Below are 24,358 nucleotides of genomic sequence, written 5' to 3'. Positions count from 1 at the left end.
TAAAAAAAAATATTGATGCAAGGTATTGAAGCTGTACTGAACAGTATTATAGGAGACAAGATGTAAAAATATAAGTTAAACCTGAAGTAATAGTAAGAGGGATGGTCTTTAGAATAAAGCTTTCTTTTTGGAATTTTTACTCTTCCCACAACACTCATTTCCACGTTGACCCACAATATCGCAAAGTAGGTGAAGATTTTCTTTGAACACTTCCCAAAAGTAGAATGCGGCCGTGTACCTAGCAATGCTCAGGAGGGATAGTGTTAAATGAAACACATGGCAGGATAAGTTCTTTTCAGTTTGTAAACGTGGCTTGCCGTCAGCGATTGCTGTGAATAGCTTGCTCAATACAAGAGAAGATCCCTGGTTAGAGAAGTGTAATATATACTTAGATAACAGCATCTCAGAATAAACCACAAATCCTGTGAGTGCTTTCTGATGTGTGGATAAATAATGGGAATGAAGTTTGGAGAACAGTGATGTTACTGGTGTCACATGACTCATTGTGAAGGTGTTCCATGATGGAATGTTTAACAGTCAGTGTAGGTAAATATGATAATCATGACCGTTCCTCTGAAGTGGTATCATCGCCTCTGGTTCCTAACGTACCCCTCCCCTCTTCTCCGTCGCTCCTATCATTGACTGCAGTAGTAGGGAAAGAAGACATCCGTCATCGTGCTCACTGCTGCAGAGGGTAACTGATAACCAGAACGACGGAATGGGCGGCAAAAGGGGAGAGAACACACGGGATTAAGATTGACAATGTAACTAGCCAAGTCTCAAATTGACTCGTATGTATTATAAGGAACAAATAACCACTTACTGTAAAATATAAGGATTTTAAAAGCCACCGAGAAGTTCTGAGACTATATAATACTCAAGGCTGCAGCTCAACCTGAAACGTACAATGGGAAAGTGTCTGTGTGTATGAGCCATGTAAATGGTCCCCAAATTGCTTTTAAACGCAATTCTGTTGGACCTATTGAGCTAACACAAATACTGTTCTGCTTTACTTTAACATTCAATAACACATTTGTGTTGATTATGATCACTTTTGGAAAGAAAAGGAAAGAAAATCTTTAAAATTAGACCTTTTTAATTTGTTACATCATTAGAGGTTTGACATTTCATTTGCAATTTAATACAAAAAAAAAAAAAAAAAAGACTACAGTTTTGCTGTGAAGCTTTTACAAATTCATATTAGCATTAAGCACAGGACTTTAGAATGTTTATAAAATGTATCCATCGTTTTTAGATCTCTTACATATTCTTTTTTCATACAAAGGACTGCAGTATATCTGGTAGAGAGCAGGATTGCGTCTGTGTGGGGGTTACTATATAGTGCATAGGGATGCTTATTCATGTTTAAAAAGAAAACCAGGTGGTTTGGTCTAAAACAAATTGAATACAGAATAAATAACTTCATAATACACATTTGTTTAACATTTATAGAAAAAAAACCCAATATTGATTGCTTTGCTGGGAGGACAGTTCAGGAACAGTAAATAAAATCCACAAATAGACTACATCGATAAAAAATATATAATTACAAAATAGCAAATATATTACATCTTTCCTCCATAAAATGAATGAGGTAATTTCCCAATACAGCAAAGCATTTCAGACAGTAGACCAGCAGTGAGCAACACTTGACACTACCTGTGCATATCCCACGATACTTCACCAACTAACCACTACAGCAAAGCATCTTGGGAGATGTAGTTCAGGAACAGCTTTGTATCAAAGGTTGTCCCTGGCTGCTATAGAGTTTAAGGCATTGCTAGGTCCCCTTCAGTATACACCAGCGAGTTGGCGTGGCGTGGCAATGAGAATTTACATAGACAAGTTACAGTATTTGTGGGTATGATAAATCTTATAACACAATTCAGTTTTCTGCACAGGCCTTAAAAATTTGATTAGGAAAAGAGATCGCTTCCATTTTTCAGACAGTCTACGGAAAGATATTTCAGCACGTTCAATTGACGTCAATACCCAGCGTCACAGAACTTTGGCAACCACGTTTTAGTGACCGGTGTTCTATTTTCTAGCGATGATCGATCATCCCGGATTTGCATATGTACAGATTGGTCTAACTTCACAGGGAGTAATTTAATGTAGCCTTCAATTGTTTACTTATTCTGGAATCTAGGAAAGTGGACTTCTCAAGTATAAGATTTTCCAGTGGCAAAATATAGGATTGGACCCGAGTGAGCATTTTTAATAGAGCCACACATAACAGCGATCTGGAAATGGTTATTAATAATTCCGATGATCACAACATCATGATACGGTGACACAACAATGGAAGAAAATAGACTGATTATAGTTTAGAATCAATGACACTTAAGTACACAACTTCTGGCTTTTAATCACCGTAATTAATCCTCTACAGAACTTTCAGTGTTCTAATATTATAGACAGAAATTGGGAGTTAAATCTGTCCCCCTCCTTTCTACAAGAAAGACTTGTAGGTTTGTTCCCTGTGAACCGTTCATAATTGACTTGTTTCGTAAACAAGAGGTTATGTTCTTAACCTACAGATTATCTAGGTCATTCAATACATGGAAAAAACGTTTTGTAATATGGGTAGCCAATAACATAAAAACCCATAGAAATAAATTATACATTTGGCAAGCAGCATACAGACAGCTGCCTGAAAACTAACAGTATAGGACATGAGATTTACGACATAAATCAAATACTGCCCAAGTCGACGTACTCGTCATCCCTGTTCACAAGTTCATCCTCTACTTCCCAGCTCCGCCACGGGGTGGTAGATATGGATGGCCTGAAAGAGGTTTTATGGATTAGAGCGAACGGAAACAGTGATGAGCGCCGAACGGACTTCCTGCGCCTGTTATCCACGTCGTTTTCCTTGGCGATAGGGTGGTTTGAGGTCGTCCTCTCTTTAACTTTCTTTTTCAGACTCTGAATTTCATCCACGAGCTCCAAAATTCTCTGCATGGCAGCCATGTTGCCGCCGCCAATAACCTGCGCTTCTGGGATCCAACGCAGGTGACGCTGGGCCCAAATGCAGACATCGGGTCCTTCAATGTGTGGCAGGATCAGGCCGTGAACGTCCAGCGGTTTCCTGTGCCAGTCCTCGTAGAAGACCCGGTAGCTACATGGCACTTCGTCTGAAGCACTGATTAATTTGCTGATCCTTTTGCCCAGGAGACTTTTTATCAATGGTCCGGTTTCTTCCTTGAAGAATCCTCTTTTATTGGAACTTTTTGATTGGGTAAGTGGCAGAGATAATTGCCTTTGATGCTACAAAAGAAACAAAATAATGTTACGTGAAACTTAAGGTTAAAAGATGTATCCTGCAAAATGCTACAGCTAAATATTTGCCAACCACCTTTTAATTATACCTATTTGAGGCAGAGGCTGGATATGACAGTTAATATTCATGTTTCACATTTCTATCTCGTAATTCTAGTAAGTGTAGGAGACCCACCAGACTGAATATTACTTTTAGAAATTTTAATTCTTTTATTAACCTTTATCTATAGAGAGCCTACTTATTATACAAAGCTTTACAGAGAATAGTCATTCATATTAGCCCCCCCCCCCCCCCCCCCGTGCAATCTATATTTGCTTCCACATTAATACACGCACAAGTTATTGAACACTTTAGCACTAGGTGTTAACTAGCCAATTTTGTTAGTTTATTAAAAAAATAAAATTAAGATAAGTAGGTAATCTGTGATGGATATTAGCGGGATCAGAATGAGGATGGCTATAATTGTAGTATGTTGATTCCAATTGAAAGTGGAATAGTCTAAATTGACAAAAAAATTTTTTTTTAAATATCCTTAAAATTATATTTCTATGATTTCCAAATACATGTCTTTAATGTTTGTAATCAAAATATATTTAGGAGGAGGGGGGGAGGGGACAAACCACAGAGCTCACAATTTAAATGGACTGGAAAAACATATCCACACATCACAGCAGACTCCCGAATCGCGTGATGGCTATTATGTGAACAATAAATGATTCAACCTCTGCTCATTAAATTAGCACGTATTGTAGTAGTATTGTCTATGTTATTATAGCTGCAGTGTTATACAGCCTGTTCAAATAAGGATTGTTTACATTCAAAAACATGGTTACACGACACAAACCCACCAAATAACAAATTGAATGAAATCTATGGAGGGTCATGTTTACAAAGGACACTGCCCCGGGCAAAGTGAGCAATTACACCCTAAAATATTAATCTGTGCACCCGAAATGTTAACTCCCTGCTCCTCAATCAACAACCCCCCCACTTCTTAATTTTACCGAGAAGATAAACGGTTGGTGAAATATGTAAATAATCAGTGGTAACTTGCTATATTTGGGGGAATAACCGAAAACTACAAATTGGCTACAATGTTCTACCTATGAACAGTAAACAGAGACTAGAGATATTCAGGGTTATGGAAAGACCACCAGCATATACTATAAAGGCTGCAAACAAAAATAAATATTTATAAACTACAAAAATATTCCTAAAGTAATAAAAAACGTTACCTTAGAACGTGGCGCCTTCCGACTTTTCTCTAGCTTTGACTTCTCCACGTAAAGAGGGTTCTTTAAGAACGACAGAGCTTTCAATTCAAACTGCACCGACCAATCCCAGACGGTGTAGAAACTCAAAAGTTCACATTGTTTACCCAACCCGTCCTCTGCCTGCCAAGGAAAAGCAGATTCCAGTACGAGGAAACAGGTCACAGCTTAAGCAAACTTTGCCTTAATCACTACTTAGTGGCTGAATAATGGATCATTTGTCAAATGCACGAGTTACTGAGCACGACGTTCTGTATATACACTGTATGCAGAGTTTTTCAAAGACTATCTACTTGTTATGAGTCTCCAGGGAACAACTACAAACATGTCTAAGTTAATTAGATAATATTGTGAGTAAAACAATAATGGACACAACCTCTAAAAGAAACAACGTCTTCTTTATACTCTTCATGCCGTCTCGCCCCTCTACCCATAGATATCCAAGTCCTGCTACTAACCCCCTCATTCCAAAAGTTCTGCTACCCCCATCTCCCAATCTATCGTCGTTATTCCACCAATTCTATTATCAGTGCTCTCATATTTGCCCTCATACCCACATGCTCTCCTACCTCACACACTGCCCTCTCCAGGGCTCCGGTAAACCCTGCAACCGCCAGATGCAAACCCTGCTGCCCCCATTCCGGCCGGCTCTCTTCCTTCTCCCAAGTCACCAACACTACCCCCCCCCCCCCCGCCCCCGTTTCCACATACAGGTCTCTAGCCCCACCTTTGTGCAGAGATTCCTCCTCCACTTGTTAATGGTAACTCCTGTCTCATCTCCACACAGACCCACTGTTCCCCGGGGTCAGTTAATATTCTTTTTCTACAGCATTACAGTGATACTTACCCACTTGTGCGCATCTTTTTGGCATGGAGAATTGAAGAAGAATGTGCTGAAGATGGGTATATTGATGCTGTCTGAGAGGACCGTCAGATAGGTCTCGGAGAACTGGAAAGCGAGCGGGTATTGCTGTACCAGCTGCCACACACAATCCAGGAAGAGCAAGAAAACAGGAGCCTGCAAAGCAGAAAGAGAATGCGGGCATGATAGATGTGGCACACACAAACACATTTATCACTGTGTATGAGGTTGTGTGATCCAGCATATAACAGCACACCCCCTTCACACTTTACTAAAATTAAAAAAAAATATATATTCTTTCTTGATCCACCTTAGTCCAAATAGTACCCCCCTCCCCCCAAAAAAGCCCAACAATTACCCAAACACAAACTACATCTGATGGACGAGAGAAAGACTAGCCAGGAAAGACCAGGACTCCCCTTCATCAGCCAAACATGTGGCCAGTCTGGAAAAAACACTGACCATTGGCTAGCGGTGAGGAGTCCGGGGTGAGCCATTTAGGTTATGGGGATATTTCCCCCTCTCACCTGGGCAAGGAGGGATCAAGAAAGAAGAAAATATTTGAATTTATATTCAATGAAGTGGTGAATGAGGGATGTGGGAGTCATTTATTCAAATTAAGTTCATCTAAAAACTGTTTAAGCAGGTTTGCAAAAAATAAAAAAAAAATAAAAAAAAAATTGAAAATACATGTCCTTAAACACTAGGGACCCCGATTCGTTGTTCATGTAGGATCTCAGGATAAGGCTTAAAGAAGCTGTGTGGCCATTATTGGTTATTGTCGGAATTGGGAATCGGGATGCAGTATGCTCCACTGAACTAAATAAAGGTAGCATCATTTGAGGTGACATAATTGTGATTGGAAATTTCTCTCTGTATTTTTTTATATATGACATGATGGTGTTTTATTACATGAGAATTGTGGATATTTTTATTTTTACTTCTTTTTCTTGCTCCCCTGATAACCAGGTGTAATGTTGCTAAATGGATCTATACAGGTGTAATGTTTTTCAATTAAAGAACGAACACTGTAGAGAGACAGGGGAGTTAGTCTTTGTATACTTATGTCTCTGAGGAAATTGCAGAGATGCAATGAAACGCATAAGACACCGTAAGATAAAGACAAGACAGTGCTTTATTTTTATTGAGCTCATATCCAGGGAAGATTCTGCTGTTTGGACACATTGCATGTGGAAAAGTTAAGTGCCAAATTTTGAGTCACTAAAGGGTTTCTATAAAGTCTGCATTCTGACAGGTGGCTAACACAGCAAGAGTCTCCAATAGATTATCTGCTACAGGACAGCGAGTGCAGCCGTGAGAAAAGGCCAGACCTATATCAGAAGCTACACAGCAGCTGTCAGTGTGGAGGAGTATATGCGAGTTATCTTACCATCAGCCGAACACAGCAATTGTCGGCTCGGAGGATCGTATGTGAGTAATATCTTGACCTGTTTACAATCTCAGACTGTCAGACAACTGCCTTGTGAGACTGATCAATTTCTGTACAACTTGAGCACGTTGAACAACTTAACAAGTACATATAAGAGATATGTTGTTTCCTGACCCATTGTGATTTTAGATGACACAATCTGTACTACTTTAACAGACAGAACAATGCGGATTTACTACAGGGTTTCTGTTCCCTTAATGTTGCACTTATAGTGCAGGATATTCTATGGAATTATACTTTTTCTAGCAATGTGGAAGAACATTTTTCCGTGGATCAATATTCAACAGTTGGAAACAATTAAGGATTGAGCTTGAAAACACAGAGTTCCCCCCCAAGCTTTGGGTCAGCTGGCCACTGACTAAATAGAAGCATTGAAGTGGTTAACATATTACAGTACATGTAATAGAGGATTGTTTGCTCGGACTTATATTTGCACATGTGTTTGTGTCATTTGGATAAATAGTTTTTAGACTATATGAGCTCATATGGCAATTGATGTTTATGTCCTATTGGAAGTTGTATACGTTGTATAATAAAATCATTGAAATCAATATTCACGAATCTCTACACAATATTGTTAAAGTGCAGAGACTGCAGTTGCACCATTTTTTTGGGGCATAAAGCCATAAAATTGCTACTGGGATTCACAGGAGGGTCTACAAACCTCATTTATGTGGTCACAATAATAAAATAAGATAAGCACAGACACATTTTCTTACAGACGTTAATGTAGGAGGGAACTACCCTTTAACTTACCTCACTGTCATTTTTCCTGAGATGGTTGCACCTGTCCAGAAAAGCGTGTCCCCCCATCACCCACTCCTTCTGGATGAGGCTCTGGAAGCCGCTTCGGGTGCGGTAATGCGGATCCATCATGATCTGCACCAGACTGGCGATCAGACAGCAGAAATCAGAGGCTGTGTCTTCTGCAGGACGAAAGGATATCCGAGAAGATCAATGTTAGAATGAGGAGTTTAGAAATGATTCCCACAAGACCTTCTACAGTCTGTACTGGGAAACAATCTTGGGTATCGTATACATTTAGATCTATCTCTTCTAAGATGAATCCTCTGTGTATAGTTAATGGTGAAGAATATCTTGGCTCTCCAGCCATTGACTAACAATCAAAATACTGTACTTGGTCAACCAAAAGTGTACCCTAGCACTTGGGTGGACAATCGCATGACTAGAAACCCCCCCCCCCCCCCCCCCCGCCTTGTGTTTTATACCATTCTCAGCGCATCACCCCCATCGTGCCAGGTTCATTTAACACAAAATCCTCTCGATCCGACGCACTGAGCTACGGCCTTCAACAAAACAATGACGGCCTTTTGTTAATCGATATAATGATTACATTATTGTCCTGCAAGGACATGCGCCTTTATCCTGCCCCCAGGAAGCACAGGAACAGGTATTAAGACCCCACTTGGATTTTATTACATTTTGTAGGAACTATTTTTTCTTTTCCTTAAAATTACCCATAAGACTGTAAAAATGGGATTTTTATACTTACGTAAAATCCGTTTCTCTTAATCCATTGGGGGACACCGGGACCTTGGGGTATAGAGTAGGGCATACGAACACTGGCACTTTAACTTTAGTTAAAACAAAGCTCTGGCTCCACCCCCTCTATACCCCACCTCCTGCTAGAGGACAGTCTATGTTTAACCAAGCCCACAGAAAGGGAGATAGAGAGAAACTCAAGAAAAGAGTAAACTAACAAAACAACATTCTCTTAACAACCGGACATGTCAAACAGAAGGAGAAACCAGAGTGTTAAGGGTGGGCGCCCGGTGTCCCCCAATGGATTAAGAGAAACGGATTTTATGTAAGTATAAAAATCCCATTTTCTCTCACATCCTTTGGGGGGCACCGGGACCTTGGGGACATCTCAAAGCTGTTTCACAGGAGGGAACGCAGAGAAGAAACGGCCCGAAGCACCTTTCTCCCAAAACTTGCATCCCTGGATGCAAACACATTAAATCTGTAAAACTTTGTGAAAGTGTGTACAGAAGACCACGTGGCCGCTTTACACAACTGTTCACTGGAGGCACCTTGGCGGGCCGCCCAGGAAGCACTTACAGATCTTGTAGAATGCGCCCGTAGATTATCTGGGACAGGCTCCCCAGCCCCATTGTAAGCCTGACGGATAACAGCCGTAATCCACCTAGCAATGGTCACCTTAGAAGCTGGCCAGCCTCTTTTGTGAGCATCATAACGAATCAAAAGATCCTCAGTTTTGCGTAACTTCTGAGATCTTTTAACATAAATTCTCAAGGCACGAACAACATCAAGATAACGAATAGAGTCATCGTTATCGGAAGATGAGGAATCAGACAGAGCCGGAATAACAATGTCCTGATTCAAATGAAACTTAGACAACTTTAGGGAGGAAGGAGGGCTTGGTTCGAAGAACTGCCCTATCCTCATGAAAAACGAACAGAGGAGGCTTGCAAGACAAGACAGCAAGCTCTGAAACTCTGCGTGCCGTAGAAATGGCCAAAAGAAAAAACATTTTCAAAGTTAGAAATTTGAAATCCACCGAATCCAAGGGTTCAAACGGTGGATGCTGTAAAGCCCTCAACACCAAATTCCAATCCCATGGCGGAACCGGAGGAACATAAGGAGGTTGAACATGGAGAACACCTTGAATTAAAATTTTGCACATCAGGTATGACAGCAAGTTTTCTTTGAAAGAAGATTGAAAGAGCTGACACCTGACCCTTAAGAGAACCAAGAGGCAAACCTGCATAAAAGCCATTCTGCAAGAACCTCAGTAACCTGGCCAGACGAAAAGACGTAGTAGGATATCCCTTCTTTTCGCACCAACCAATATATGTGCTCCAGACACGCTGATATATTTTGGCCGAAGCCGGTTTTCGAGCACGGAGCATGGTCTGTACCACCCGATTCGAAAAACCCTTAGCTCTTAGGAACAGCCACGCGTTAAAGCCAGACGTTGCAAACTTTGATGACAAAAGGGACCCTGGGTTAGCAGGTCTGGGCGTATTGGCAACCGCCACGACCTGCCATGAAGAGTACGTCGGTGTACCAAGCCCTGCGCGGCCAATCTGGCACCACTAGAAGCACTGGAACACCCTCTCTCTTCACCTTTTTCAGTACTCGTGGAAGCATAGCTATCGGAGGAAAAATGTACACTAAGCGGTACCTCAAAGACGGACATAGCGTCTTCCGTGACTGCCCCGGGATCTCGTGCCCGGGAACAGTAGTGAGGAACCTTGTGATTCAACCGAGACGCCATCCTGTCGACATCTGATTGACCCCATTTCACCACTAGCTGTTGAAACACCTCCGGATGGAAAGACCATTCTCCTGGATGCAGAGTCTGCCTGCTTAAGAAGTCTGCTTCCCAATTTTCTATTCCGGGAATGAAGATGGCCACGAGTGCCGAAACGTGAGCTTCGGCCCACAGAAATATCCTGTGAGTCTCCCTCATGGCCAAGGGACTCCTGGTGCGGTTGAGATATGCCACTGCCGTGACATTGTCTGATTGAATCTTTACTGGCTTTCCCTGCAGCAAGTGTTGCGCACTTCTTAGAGCATGAAACACTGCGCGCAGTTCTAAAACATTTATTGGAAGTTTGGATTCCTTTTGAGTCCAAAGCCCCTGAAACCGAGCCTGAAGACAGACAGCCCCCCAACCCCGAAGGCTGACATCTGTTGTTATCAGAACCCAATTTCAAATTGAGAACAAGCGTCCCCTGGTGAGATTCTGTCTGTGTAGCCACCAGATCAGCAACTGACGCGTCTGCGGAGACAGCGAAAAACCTGACTCTCCAGATTCCGATGGGATTTGTTCCATTGCGACAGGAGTTCCAATTGAAACTGTCATGCGCGGAACCGAGCAAACTGGATCGCTTCGAATGACGATACCATCTTGCCCACAAGTCTCATTGCAGAATGAATGGAAGGTCTCCTTGCCACCAACAGGGATTTCACCATCCTCTGCAAGGCCAGGATCTTGTCCTGAGGAAAGAACACCCGTCTCAGACAGGTATCGAATAGGAGACCCAGAAACACCATCCGCTGGGATGGAATCAACTTGGATTTTTTGAAGTTCATAATCCAACCGTGCGACTCCAGGGTCTGGATTACTACCTGAATATGCAACAGAAACTTCTGTGAAGAATCTGCCTTTAAAAGTAGATCGTCCAGTAAAAGGGATGATTGTAATCCCTTTGGCCCTTAGCAGAGCAGCCATAACCGCCATGATCTTGGTGAAGATACGTGGAGCTGTGGCGAGAACAAACGGGAGAGCCTGAAATTGAAAGTGCTCTGACCGAACTGCAAACCTCAACAGGGACTGATGACCTTTCCAAATAGGCACATGGAGATATGCATCCTTGATGTCTAGAGCCACCATAAATTCTCCCTGTTCCATGCAGAGAATGACCGAGCGTAAAGACTCCATCTTGAAGCTGGGCACTCTGACCTGTGTATTCAAATCCTTTAGATTGAGAATCGGTCTGAAGGAGCCGTCTGGTTTTGTCACAAGAAAAAGATTGGAATAAACCCCAAACCTCTTTGAGAATGAGGAACTGGAATAATCACTCTGGATGAAAGAAGGGATTGAATCGCCTCTGTTAAAGCCAATCGCTTTCTCGGACAAGGCGGAAGCCCTGTGGAAAAGAACCGTCTGGGAGGAAGACCGAGCAGATCGATCTTGTAACCCTGGTTCACCACTCCCCGAATCCAGACATCGGTAGTGGACTGACACCACCGATCCCTGAAGCTCCTACCACTGACGACAGCGGAGGAGCAAAAAACCTGTCATGCAGACTTTTTTCTGCAGGCTTTGCAGCTGGACGTCGCGCAGACCAGGCCTGGCATCCCCGCTGCAAACCACCTCTAGGGGCGGATGACTGACCTCTAGAAGATAGGCCTGAGGAGTATTGTCCTCGAAATCTTCCTGCAGAACGAAAGGCCCAACCTGGGCTTGGGAGCACTGACAGGGAGGAAAGTACTCTTACCTCCTGTTGCCCGACTAATAAAGGAATCAAGCTGAGGTCCAAACAAAACACCTCCAGAAAAAGGAATTGACTCAAGAGCCTTTTTAGACTCTACATCAGCCTCCCAGGACTTTAGCCAAAGAGTCCGACGCTCTGCAACTGCCGAGGCAGAAATGCGCGCTCCAATCAGCTTCTCCTAAATAATCTGTCGCTCTCTGAATCTGCTCCACTAAAGGAAGCAGTTCAAAGGATGGCCTGCCTGCCAACAAACCTTCAGACAATTGTTCCGACCAGCGTTCAACAGCTTTGCTAAGCCACGCTGAAGCCAACGCAGGCCTCAAAGAAGCACCTGCTGCCACAAAAATGGACTTAAGAACGGTCTCGACCTTCCGGTCTGCACCATCCTTAAGATTGGCCTGGTTAGGAAAAGGAATAGTAGTTACCCTTGCCAACCTTGCCTCAGCTGCATCCACCTGAGCAAGCGTCTCCCATTTAGCGAGAACTTCAGGTGGTAAAGGATAACACAACTGCAGTCGCTTAGACACCTGGAACTTCCTGTCTGGGGAAGTCCAAGGTTCAGACAGCAAATCATCCAAATGGGAAGAGGCCGGGAAAACAAACGCCATTTTCTTGCGTTTTTCAAAAAGAGAGGATCCAGACGCCTCAGGGACTTGTTCCTCAGGAATATCAAGTACCAGACACACAGCCTGAATTAACTCCTCCACACTCTGACGATCAGTCTGAACCTCCTCCACCAGAGAAGCAGCATCTATGTCAGAGTCCAGCGGTAACTCACCCTCTTCCTGGGAACCACAAACAGAATCAGACTCATGTCCCAGAAGAGGTGCCGCCACCCTCTTCCGCTTACTTGAGGAAGACCAAGGATGCAAGACCCTGCACCCAGGCTGGTTCTACAGACTGCACTGGAGCAGAAACAGGCAAAACCTGAGCTAAGGAAGCTGAATCAGAGGATTGAGCAGCTTGAGACTGTACCCTCTGAGCAAGCAGTTCCACTGTATTAAATAGAGACCGAGCCCTAGCAGGCTCCTCCGTGTTTGAACAGACAGCAACTGTTTCACCAGGAGTAATCTCCGTGGGCCGACAGGAAATGCACAGAGCCTGTGTGCCTGGTTACCCAGACGGTAACTTAACATGACATACAGCACAGGTGAAACTTAGCAGAGTAGCACCAGCCCTGCCACGCGTAGATTTTTCCCTCTCTGCAATGTTAACAGATGGGACAAAACAGTACAGTGAAATACACACAATACAGTTAACAAGCAGCACACAAAATTACAAGAGAAAGTGAGCCTGCAATACAGCCAAAAGCTCCCTAATGTATAAAAAAACAAACGCTATACAAACCACCCCCAACCCTTTACCTTACAGTATACAGGATAGAAAAGGGGAGAAGCTGGAGCTTTCAAAATGGCCTATTCTGGTGTCTGCACACGAGGAGTGAGAGACTACCACGGGGGAAGTGCACAAGAGGAAAACACTCCCCACAGGGCCCAGCTCTGGACTGGCTACCGTCTAAGAATGACAATCACCTCCACTGAGACAGTGACCCTTGCCTGACCCTGTTTCCTGAGCTAAAAATAGAACCTTATCTTTACCCAAACATAAAGACTGCTTTTAGTAAAAAACAGCCAGCTCAGGGAACACACTGCGATTTCTACCCTCTCTCTCTCTCTCAGCACTATGCTGAGAGAGAGTTTCACTTACCTGCTGCCTACCCTCCAGACGCAGTGTGTGCAGAAAGCATGCTCTCTGTACATGGAGGACGGACACAGCCTGCGTCGACTGTGCCCGGCTCCATGGAGGGTCAAATATTCGGCAGAGGGAGTAGGCAGGCAGACAAGGAGGACCTACATGGCACCTCCGCTCCCCCCCCCCCCCCCCCCCGCCCGCAGAGAGTGCACAGCCGTCCGTGCTGTGCGCTACACTGAGACATCCCCCATGGCTGCATGTCGCTCTCCCCAGCGGCCGTAACCGCGGGAGAGCTGTCTGGAAGAAAGGACCTCCCCTGAAACCGCCGGGAGCTCAGAATGACAGCCGACTACGCGGCTCAGCGAGCTGCCAGCTGACAGACCGGGTCCTCAGTACTCTCCAGTCCTCAGTAAAAATAAAAATAACTGAAAATAAAGTAAAAACGGCTGCTAAGCAGCCCCGTGGACACTTAAACTAGACCGGCCTCTAGCAGGAGGTGGGGTATAGAGGGGGTGGATCCAGAGCTTTGTTTTAACTAAAGTTAAAGTGCCAGTGTTCGCCTGTCCCTACTCTAAACCCCAAGGTCTCGGTGTCCCCCAAAGGATGTGAGAGAAAATGCAAATACCCAAATAATTTGTTCTTAGAACAAATAAGTCAGATAACAGATAACCTTGTTAATGTGATATATATGCAGGATTAAATCTCAACACTGATAAATATACTCCTGACAGCACAGAGAAGTTCGAAGATGAAAGGACTAGGAGTTAATTGGGAGGTTTCCCAAATCAATCACAATATAATCATAATGGATAAAATAAAACATAACAAGTTATGTTTTATTTTATCCATTATGATTATATTGTCATTTGGGAAATATAGTGCACCTCCCAATTAACTCCTAGTCCTTTCATCTTCTGTATTCTGAAATAGTTAATGATAGCACCCCCCTCTGTTATTATACAGAACTTTCTGTTAAATTTTATTAAAGAGGGTAATTTCCCTATAAATCTGTGCGATAGAACAAATATTTCTTTCTCTTCAGCACAGAGAAGTTACCAACATTTTTGTTGTATTTTTGAAATTGACTTTATGCAGGATAGATATCATAACTGTATTGACCTTCAAATATTGAAAACAATTTACCTGCTGCTACAGTTCATGCCGGGGCAACTGTTTTGAAAGGGTTTCTTCACCTTAACGAATAAACTAGTAAAAACAAAGTACTGCTGGTATATACTGAAACCGCAGGACTCTCCCTCCCCCCCAGTGACCCCACAGCTGTGGACGGATCATCAGATTATAGTTACGCTGCAGGAAGCGGTGCCGTTACCATAAGGAACCAACCAGGAGTCCCTGGAGGGGGCAGGAAGAGCTCCTTTAGGGTTAGTGTCTCTGTAAATGGGAATTATTCACAAAGTATTTATAACTCCTGTGTGAACATTCCTATGAGATCTGGACAGCTCTGCACCGCACAAGGCTTACCTTTAAGAACAACATTGATTCTTTGACTTTCCAAATTTTCAATGACTTCAATTGCTTTCTTAAGGCACTGCCTGGAATAGCAAAATAAAGGATCAGAGTGGAAGCACTTCGCAATACACAACAGGAGGATTCAAGCAACCTTACAGTACTTTACTTTCTTTTAACAAACATTAAAAGCAAAAAATCTATATATATATATATATATATATATATATATATATATATATATATATATATATATATATATATATATATATATATATACACATGCACACACACATATATATATATATATATATATATATATATATATATATACACACACATTATATGTCACTGATAACACCATTGGAGCTTACAGTCTAAATTCCCTAACATGCACACACACAGACCGAGAGGGACTAAGGTCAATTTAATAGCAGCCAATTAATCTACTAGTATGTTTTTGGAGTGTGGGAGGAAACCGGATCGCCCAGAGGAAATAGATGTTGTAGAAGTGATCCAAGTTGTACCTGGAAATATTTTCCTAGCAGCTGAAAATCCACAACTCTCTCTCTAAAGCCATTATATATTTCCCCAGGTTGGTATAATTCCACAGTGATGTACAGAAGATATTTACTCCTCACCTCAATCCCTGCCCCATTGAAGCCTACAGTCTACACTCCCTAACACACACACACAGAGACAGACTAAGGTCAATTTGATAGCAGCCAATTAACCTACACTTTTGTGTGGGTTAATGTGTGTGAGGAAACCTGAGCACCCGGGGAAAACCCAGACGAACACGGGGAGAACTTACAAATGAAACAACGAACTCCACGCAGATAAGGCCATGGTTGGGAATCGAACTCATGACCCCAGTGCTGTGAGGCAGAAGCGCTAACCACTAAGCCACCGTGCTTAGTGGTTAGTATTAAGCATTAATCTCAATGTATACACTTTACAAATAAAAGAGCGACACATTGGGTTAGTGTGCCTATAGTGCTTCATCATATCCCCAGGTTGATTTCACCCTTTGCTGGATTTGCTTGTTCAGCCAGTGTAGTGAACAATGGACAGTTGTGGTGAAATTACTACTTTTAAAAAACAAACAAACAAAAAAAAACCCTGCAAAACAATGTTATGCACAATGGTTAAATATTTAACCAACATGACGACCGATGCCTTTAAGAGCCCCTTGGTCGAGTCTAAGAGGGGCTCTTTATCAGCAGGTGAACGTTAAGTGAAAACTGGGAAGTGTGGATATTTCTGGATCAGAACCACACAGGGAGCCTGTAATAGCGTTTTTCTCTGCAGTGAGTGTTAGGCAAAAAACAAACCAGACATGAAGTCCTGTTAGTACAAACCTTATTATTTCAAGCCAATTGCAAGATTCCAATAATGAAAACCATTTGGAGTCCGTTTCCCAGAAATCAGCCGCGTTGTCTGGAAAAATACAAAATGTACATTTAGCCAAAATCTGTTGGGTTCTTTCACTATTACCAAACACAATTCCTGAATTCTGTAGGTATAAAATTACATTGCATGCACAGGAACATCTAATACGGGTCTGTACAACTCCAAGCATTAAGGACCTGGGGCCTGATTCATTAAGGATCTTTACTTAAGAAACTTCTTATTTCAGTCTCCTGGACAAAACCATGTTACAATGCAAGGGGTGCAAATTAGTATTCTGTTTTGCACATAAGTTAAATACTGACTGTTTTTTCATGTAGCACAGAAATATCAACTTTAAATTTCACTGTACAAATAAGCTATCAAGTATTTGTGTGCTACATGAAAAAACAGGCAGTATTTATCTTATGTGCAAAACAGAGTTCTAATTTCCACCCCTTGCATTGTAACATGGTTTTGTCTAGGAGACTGAAAGAAGTTTCTCAAGTTAAGATCCTTAATGAATCAGTCCCCTGGACAGGTTTTCTGGACTTCACTGATTAACTATGGTGCTAAGCAGTATGACTGCTATTAACATGGTAATACCCTCCAACAATACTGCACAGTATTACACTGCCCCCACCCAGCTACTCCTTAATGCCACCCAGCTGGCAAAATTTTCTATAGAGACCACTGGCCACCATATTACACAGAGGTTTCCACAGAATATGGACTCTAATCTCCCTACCACACAGACTCACTCATTCAACTAGGGTCTAACCTGTTAGAAGCCAATTAACCTATCAGTATGACTTTTGAAACTGGAGCGTTCGAAGAAAAATCACGTAAACACGGGGAGAACATACAAACTCCACACAGATAGGGCTATGGTCGGAATCGAACTCATGACTCCAACACTGTGAGGCAACAATGCTAACCACTGTGCCAGAAACAGTAAATTATGTATTATCACTAATGATCTGACAGTATTTTCTTAAGGATAGAAAGTGTGCCAATACCTAAAGCACCCGGGCGGATGCCCAATTTGGCACGTGTGTGAGAGATCGTATGCGGCAGACTTGGGGTAGTTAGACATTAACTGGGAATATGGTCAGATCGATGTCATATCACAATCATTTTACTCCAGTCCTGAATGACATCTGTTAGACCCAGATCAAATGGGGATAGGAAACTGCAGATTTGTTTGGGCCCACACACATATTTAGCCTGTTGGTTCTAAAACCAATAAATTAGCCGTTTTTAATTATTTTGATTGAGAGAATCAGGAAAGAAATATCGCCAAAATGAGATCTCACACATGAAAATGAGGGGACTATAAACCAATGGCTCAATAGTGTATGGTAAGCTCAGGAGCTCGAAACACCTTTATAGAAGCTAGGTAAAGCTCTGCAACATAAACATATTAAGTCATTACTATTTCCATTAAATCATTTTTAAGTATTGCACAATATGATTTGTATTTTCATTCTTACCTATTAGAAACAGCTGCTTAAAGCGAGTATACGCCATCTGGATTTCTGAGAGGGAGGGGAGACTAACCGATAAATCCTCAATTTTTACTTCCTCATAGGGAGGTCTGTGAAGAGTCTTCTCCACACTATTTAACATGAAAAAGAGAGATTATATATTAATATCTACATTTAATTGAGAGTTCCAAGATCATTTCAGTAGGTATTCTGGTAGTTTAAAATGAAAGACAGCCCATGTAACAGGTTAGGAACAGTAATTACTTTCATCTTCTGTTTTAAAGTACATTTGTCTCTCTCCTTCACACAGCAGAGGCAGCCATTTTGTTGGTTTGGCGAGTACACATGAGAAAGCAGCCTATCAATTCTTGTGGGAGGAGCCAATATTCATGAGCACGCCTGGTAGTCATGGCAACAGTCCTTTCATGTCTAGTGCACAACATGTCTGCCTCCATTGTGGAAGTGATGAGTACACTTTCAAACTTTGCCAAATAGACAACTTCTAACTTGATATATTTAAGAAACAAAACATGTTTTAATGTAATAAGAATGGATCTCTAGCCAACTGCAAGATACATTTCTAATATATATATATATATATATATATATATATATATATACACACACACACACACACACACACACACATACACATATAATTAAAGAAAACATCTGAAGACAAATACTATATTATTTTATGAGCTTTGCTGTACATGTTGTATATGAGCCAATATACAAACATACAGCATTCACCACCTTCACTAGACAGGGCTGTGCCAACTGTTCAGTAACTGCACACATTCCTCATCATCTACTTATTTATAAGGCACCACTGATTCCGCATCGCTGTACAGAGAACTCATTCACATCAGCTCCTGCCCCATTGGAGCTTACAATCTAAATCCCCCAACATACACAGATTGAGAAGATTAAGGGCAATTTAATAGCAGCCAATTAAGCTACTAGTATGTTTTGTTTTTTTTGGATTGTGGGAGGAAACCAGAGAGCCTGGAGGAAACCCACGCAAACACAGGGACAACATACAAACTTCACACAGATAAGGCCATGGCCAGGAATCAAACTCATGACCCCAGTGCAGAGAGGCATAAGTGCTAACCCACTAAGCCACCGTGCTGCTGACTGATGAGTGCAACAGGCTGATGAGTGCAATAGGCTGATTATTATCTCTGTTTGTATATGTGGCTCAAGCCTAGTCTGACCCTTGTGGACCAATAAAGTGTCTGCACATCATTATAAATTGAGATATGGAACTTTGAGTTAAGAGAACAACAAAGTTGAATAGTATTAAACTGGGTACACACTACAGAAATTACAACCAACTTTTTATGCCGAGCGATTTTACATGCGATCGATGGTCCGATCGCTGGGTCCATGGACTGCATACACACTAGCCTTGTTTAGGACGATAAAGGGAAGAGCGGACGTCCCTTTAGCGACTTTTTACAGCCATGTTGTCGTGAGCAATGATTTAAATTTCGTACACACTGCAGCGACATTTGCGGGAATTGTAACGAGATACCAAAGACATTAGCATAAAGGGGCAGAGGTCTCACTATAGTTAACTCCCAAAGCTGCCTAAAAGGGAGAAGGCAACACTGTCTCTTCATTCATTTCTATAAAATAGAAATTTAGTAATATACATTAAATTTTGAAAAACATTTAACTGTTAAAGTGGAATGCAATGAATATTCCCTAATAATAAAATCCCTTCGTATGTAATGGAATGCTCCATTCTCGGCGTGCATCATCGCTGATTGGTCCACAGCAGAAACAAACGCCCATGTCTGAGTGTATAAAATGACAGAGGAACCTGTTTGGCGCAGAGGAGCGTCAGAAGATGGCGAGTGAGAAGATGTCAGTGGGGGTTGCGGGTGAGAAGGTGTCAGTGGGGGTTGCGGGTGAAGAGAAGGTGTCAGCGGGGTTGCGGGTATGGAGACAGAGACGGAGACGGAAATAGAGTCAGAGATGGTGCTGGAAGGGCCAAAAAATGTTGGAAAAGTTAAGGTGCGGGATGGAGATACTCGAGAAGAGCAAAGAGCAAATCCAATGAGCCCAAGAGAGGTGGAGATGATGGTCAAATAACACACGTGGTTTACACAAGTGTAATGGTCTGCAGCCAGACAGGTGCAATATACATCGATACAAAACACAGTGATGTGCGGATTCCGCACCACGTGGGACTGGGACAGACCTCAAAAAAAATTACATACACACACCCCCCAGGTCGAGGAAGTATCGGAAGATTGTCGTGGATCGGTCGGAAGTTTATACATACTACAGATCGGAAACGAGAGTGGGACGAAAATATTAAACGGTACAACCAACCAAATGAGGCGACAATCGTCCATTTGGGCAGACTTTCGACCATCGTGTCACTGCACACACTGACCCGACTTTTGAACGAGTGGTCGTATGTCGGCTGTTTGAGCCGATTATTGGGCGAAAACAGTGTAGTGTGTACCCAGCTTTAGTCAGTATAAGAAGTATAACTAGAAATATCTATTACTGGACAGGAAACATTCTGAAGGGTTCAGCTCCAATAAGCAAAGGGCTGAGAGTTTCTTAAGTGAAGCCCACCCATGTAAAATGCATGCAGTACAGCAAGTATTAGAGCAGATGGAAGACCCTTTATAGTCTAAAGGGCCACAATTGAGTATAATAGGCCGATGGCTATAACTACACTATTTTGAGGGTATATATGTTCTGTACAGCTTAGTTTTGTGAAGGAGACATGGGTTGCAGTAATTACAATACAGGTTGTGTGTGTAAAGGGATTACTTGGTTATTTCATCTCAGTCTGCAATAAGGCTTTATAAATGTTTCCACCTTTTCACCGAAATCTATGGCTCACATTTTATTGTATCCTATGTTTAATGGAACTTTCATAGATCACAAAGTGACAATAATGATATATGCATGCAGGGGTCTTTAGCTACATTTCTTGACAAGTGAGCGAGTTATCAGAGGTCTACTGGCCTCTACAGAGGGACGCTGGAGCGGTGAGCATGACCATCTTATTAAAGAAGATGAGGAAGCTGTGATGGGGACAGAAAAACATATTTTATCTTCCACCATTCCTGCTTCTCAATCCGCCTTAGTAAGAGGAGTGTGTGCACTGCAGCAACAACTATCCATAGAAGTCAATGGTGTCTAGGCATGTACCATCTCCACACAGGATACTACACGGATGGAAGAGGAACAGACTAAATGGCCACAAATCTCTAACACGCTGCAGTTATTTACACTTTAATACAATGAAACACGTTACAAGACAACTTAATAAAACAGACCTATCCAGGAAAGCTCTCTGGTCCTGTATGGCGGAATCGTCCACGTCTTTAGGGAGTGAGGCCATCTTAAACAGAGCCGATCCATTTTGAGTGGACCAGCACCAAATCTAAAAAGCCAGATAAATAACCAATTAGGAACGTTTTCTAACTGTACCAGGCGCCTGCACACAGGGTCCCCTCCTAGTAAGCTGATCGGCTACATTCTGAAACATGTCCGACGTTGCTGTGTGTAGGCGATTGGAGCGCGTTAACGACTTCTTTAACTGCGTCTTGTGATTGAACTAAACAGTATATTTAGGTGTTATCTGTGTATCTTTGTAACATCAAAACAACCCAACACTTCAGAATGAAGGAGGTCTCAAAATGCAGTATCCAACATTACCTTTATTCTAGGCAGGTAAGAAACCAACACCTTTATAATGACAGGCTAAATATTCCCACACAGTAATTTGAGCTACCTTATATTATATTTAATGGAGAGCCCTTTAAATCTCTGGCGATTACAGCTGACTACGTAGGAGAGGTTATACTCCAATATAGAGGACAGAGCTTATTCCTTCTACAGAGAAGTACTCACGGGAATCCCCCGTCCCTGGAACTGAAACACACTCTCCTCCTGCAGGGACACGGGTACAACAAAGTAAGGAGGTAACCTATAGAAAAAGGAGGTAATTGCTGCGTTAACAGATAAATACAGTGTTACACCTTCAAAGCAGAACGTAGCAAAGAAAAATAAAATACATTTTGGGAGAACAAATGCTTTTTATTTCCTGCAGGTAAACAAAGCATTCACACAATAACTATGCAACGGGTGGGATTATCTAATCGCTATGATTAATAAGTCCTATACTTCATTGTATGCACACTCTAGTTTTCTAGTTTAGAGGGTACAGGTCGCAGATCAGTGGCACATACACACTTAGGGGCCCCACTTAGACTAATGAAACGAGTTAGGAGGAAGCTTTTGAAAGGTTTTTTCACAATAACAATACAACGCTTCTTTCATTACCGTTTATCAAACCTGTCAGTATTCAAACAATTAGTTAAAAGTGTTGTCCGCCTCCAGACCACTCACTTATTGGCTTGTACACACCCTCCTGACACTTTTACTACATATATTTTTCTCTGGCTTCCCAGACGTATATTTATATCCGGCAGCATCATTTTTGTTTCCTTCGAATACAAGGCAGATCTGCTGTGCTCTCAGCCTTGCATACGACCATATTATCTATATATATCAATAGCATAAATACGACTTTTAGGAGCGACTTATTTCTATGATATGGGTGTTGTAATCGTTTGTGAGTTATTTTGCAAAACGTTAACCTGCCAATGCATTACTATTGTCCTCTGGAAAATCTGACAGTTAGCGATACACCTGTGCACCTGCTGGTTGCTCTGGAAACTGTGACAGTTAGTAATCTCTCCCAATGCACTGCCTGGGTGACCTGGAACATGTGACCTTCTGGGTGGTCTGGAAACTGTGACTGTTATTTGCAGAAAAATATATCAGCGCGTCTTGTGGGGACCAAGCCCAGAAGTGTATGGAAAAACTTATACAGTGTATATAGTGTATAAATAAATGATTAGTTCCTTTAATATAGTGACTTCATATTAGTTATTTATTCATTATACTCCGTAGTTAAAATTTCTACATGCAATGTAGTACATAAGACTTCTGTTAATAAACTAATTTAGTGATCACATTTCACTTTAAGGCGGTTACTGCCGGGTTTCTCTAGTTGACCTTTTTTAATATAGTGCCTACATATTACGCAGCGGAATCGAACCCATGACCCCAGCACTGTGAGGCAGCAATGCTAACCACTGCTCCACCTTGTTGCCAGACACCCGCTTTGTGTTGTATACTAATAAAACAAAACAAAAAAATCATATCAGCCTGTGACGAAATGAGTGTGATAACCCTGTGACCATTCGGTTTCTCATTTCTCACATAATGTGGATTATAGCAAGTACTTTTTATAGCCCATGCTTTTGTTCCCCAGCTCACCAGACTACAACTGCATTGTCCAATAACATGTGGCTAAGGGGACACTGTAGCTCAGTGTAAATATGTATATTGTGTATTGTATATTGATGACTTGCAGTAAGGTTATTCATTGTCTTTAAAGTGAAGCCAGGGGGGTTATGGGTAGAGATCTGGTTGCAAGATGCTGGAGTGGGAAAACTAATTAGTGTCCATTGTTCACACCAGGCTAGTCCAGACAGGCCATCTAATAGGGGAGGTTCTGTGGAAGGAGAGCTCATCTTCACTCCCCTCTCCAACCCCCCCTAGTACAACACTGACCAATGGGTAAGAAGAATAGACCCAGGGGTTTGCCCAGGGAGGGGAAAGACTGTGGAAATTAGACCCGAGATATAAGGAGTCACTCCAAGGGGGAGGGGGTGTTCATTCTGGGATTTCATTCATGAAAGGTGCAAGATCTGGGTTTGAGTTGTCGTTCTCTACTAGAGTCTATATATGCAGCTGAGAGAGATCCATGGGTTGTGAAGTCTGGACAGCCAGGTGACTATAACTCCTTAAGCTAGTGGGGTAAGGGACAGATGATGTGGTAAACCTGCCTGGCATTTATTTGCTGTGTGTACATAATATTCTAGTGTTGTTTGTATGACAATAAATATACTGTTGTATTTTTATAATTGCATTTGCCTGAGTGACTATACGAATCCTAGAAGGTACTGGGTAAACTTCCCTGGCATAGGAAGGCACCCGTGGTTGGCCTGCCAGCATGAAGTGGGTAGCATTGGGCCAGATAAACCCGGTATCTTCACACAGCCTGATAATAGAGACGTGGCTAAAATACACAATGTCAAGCTTGAAAGACAACTAAATGTAAAAATCTCCTTTAAATAACACGCAACTCATTGCGTGGTTACCAAGTACATGGCTAGGCCATGAATAAATATCTACACTGTGACTGATAAACCAGAGGGTCAGGGAGAGACACAGGGGTATTATCTGACTAAGGTAATAATAGAATATCCTTGTTCTAAAACCCTATTATAGAGCAGACATGGGGAATGAGTGCCTCTCCAGCTGGTTCTAGCAGCTCCACAACAGGTTGTCTAACAATGTAATCAAATTAACATAATAGCAGAGTAGAGAAGTAATTAACCATCTTATTAGAGCACTGGGT

General features: G+C 42.2%; 1 protein-coding gene across 1 annotated transcript in view; it reads right to left on the bottom strand.

Moving 5' to 3' along the window:
- Positions 1-1,078: 1,078 nt before the first annotated feature.
- MTMR12 (myotubularin related protein 12) overlaps positions 1,079-24,358 on the bottom strand; it is a 63,736-nt gene continuing 40,456 nt past the window's right edge. The window contains exons 8-16 of the mRNA XM_075184669.1: positions 21,778-21,853; positions 21,201-21,307; positions 17,896-18,020; positions 16,375-16,453; positions 15,029-15,099; positions 7,623-7,792; positions 5,402-5,572; positions 4,519-4,677; positions 1,079-3,270 (exon numbers count right to left, since the gene is read on the bottom strand). Of these exons, the coding sequence (XP_075040770.1) occupies positions 2,695-3,270; positions 4,519-4,677; positions 5,402-5,572; positions 7,623-7,792; positions 15,029-15,099; positions 16,375-16,453; positions 17,896-18,020; positions 21,201-21,307; positions 21,778-21,853 (1,534 nt within the window). The 3' untranslated portion in view covers positions 1,079-2,694. The remainder of the gene's footprint in view (positions 3,271-4,518; positions 4,678-5,401; positions 5,573-7,622; positions 7,793-15,028; positions 15,100-16,374; positions 16,454-17,895; positions 18,021-21,200; positions 21,308-21,777; positions 21,854-24,358) is intronic.

This window comes from Mixophyes fleayi, chromosome 1, assembly GCF_038048845.1.
Source record: "Mixophyes fleayi isolate aMixFle1 chromosome 1, aMixFle1.hap1, whole genome shotgun sequence".
NCBI classification, from domain to species: Eukaryota; Metazoa; Chordata; class Amphibia; order Anura; family Limnodynastidae; genus Mixophyes; species Mixophyes fleayi.
Note: the sequence above shows the minus strand (reverse complement) of the source record. Positions and strands in the feature narration are given on the sequence as shown.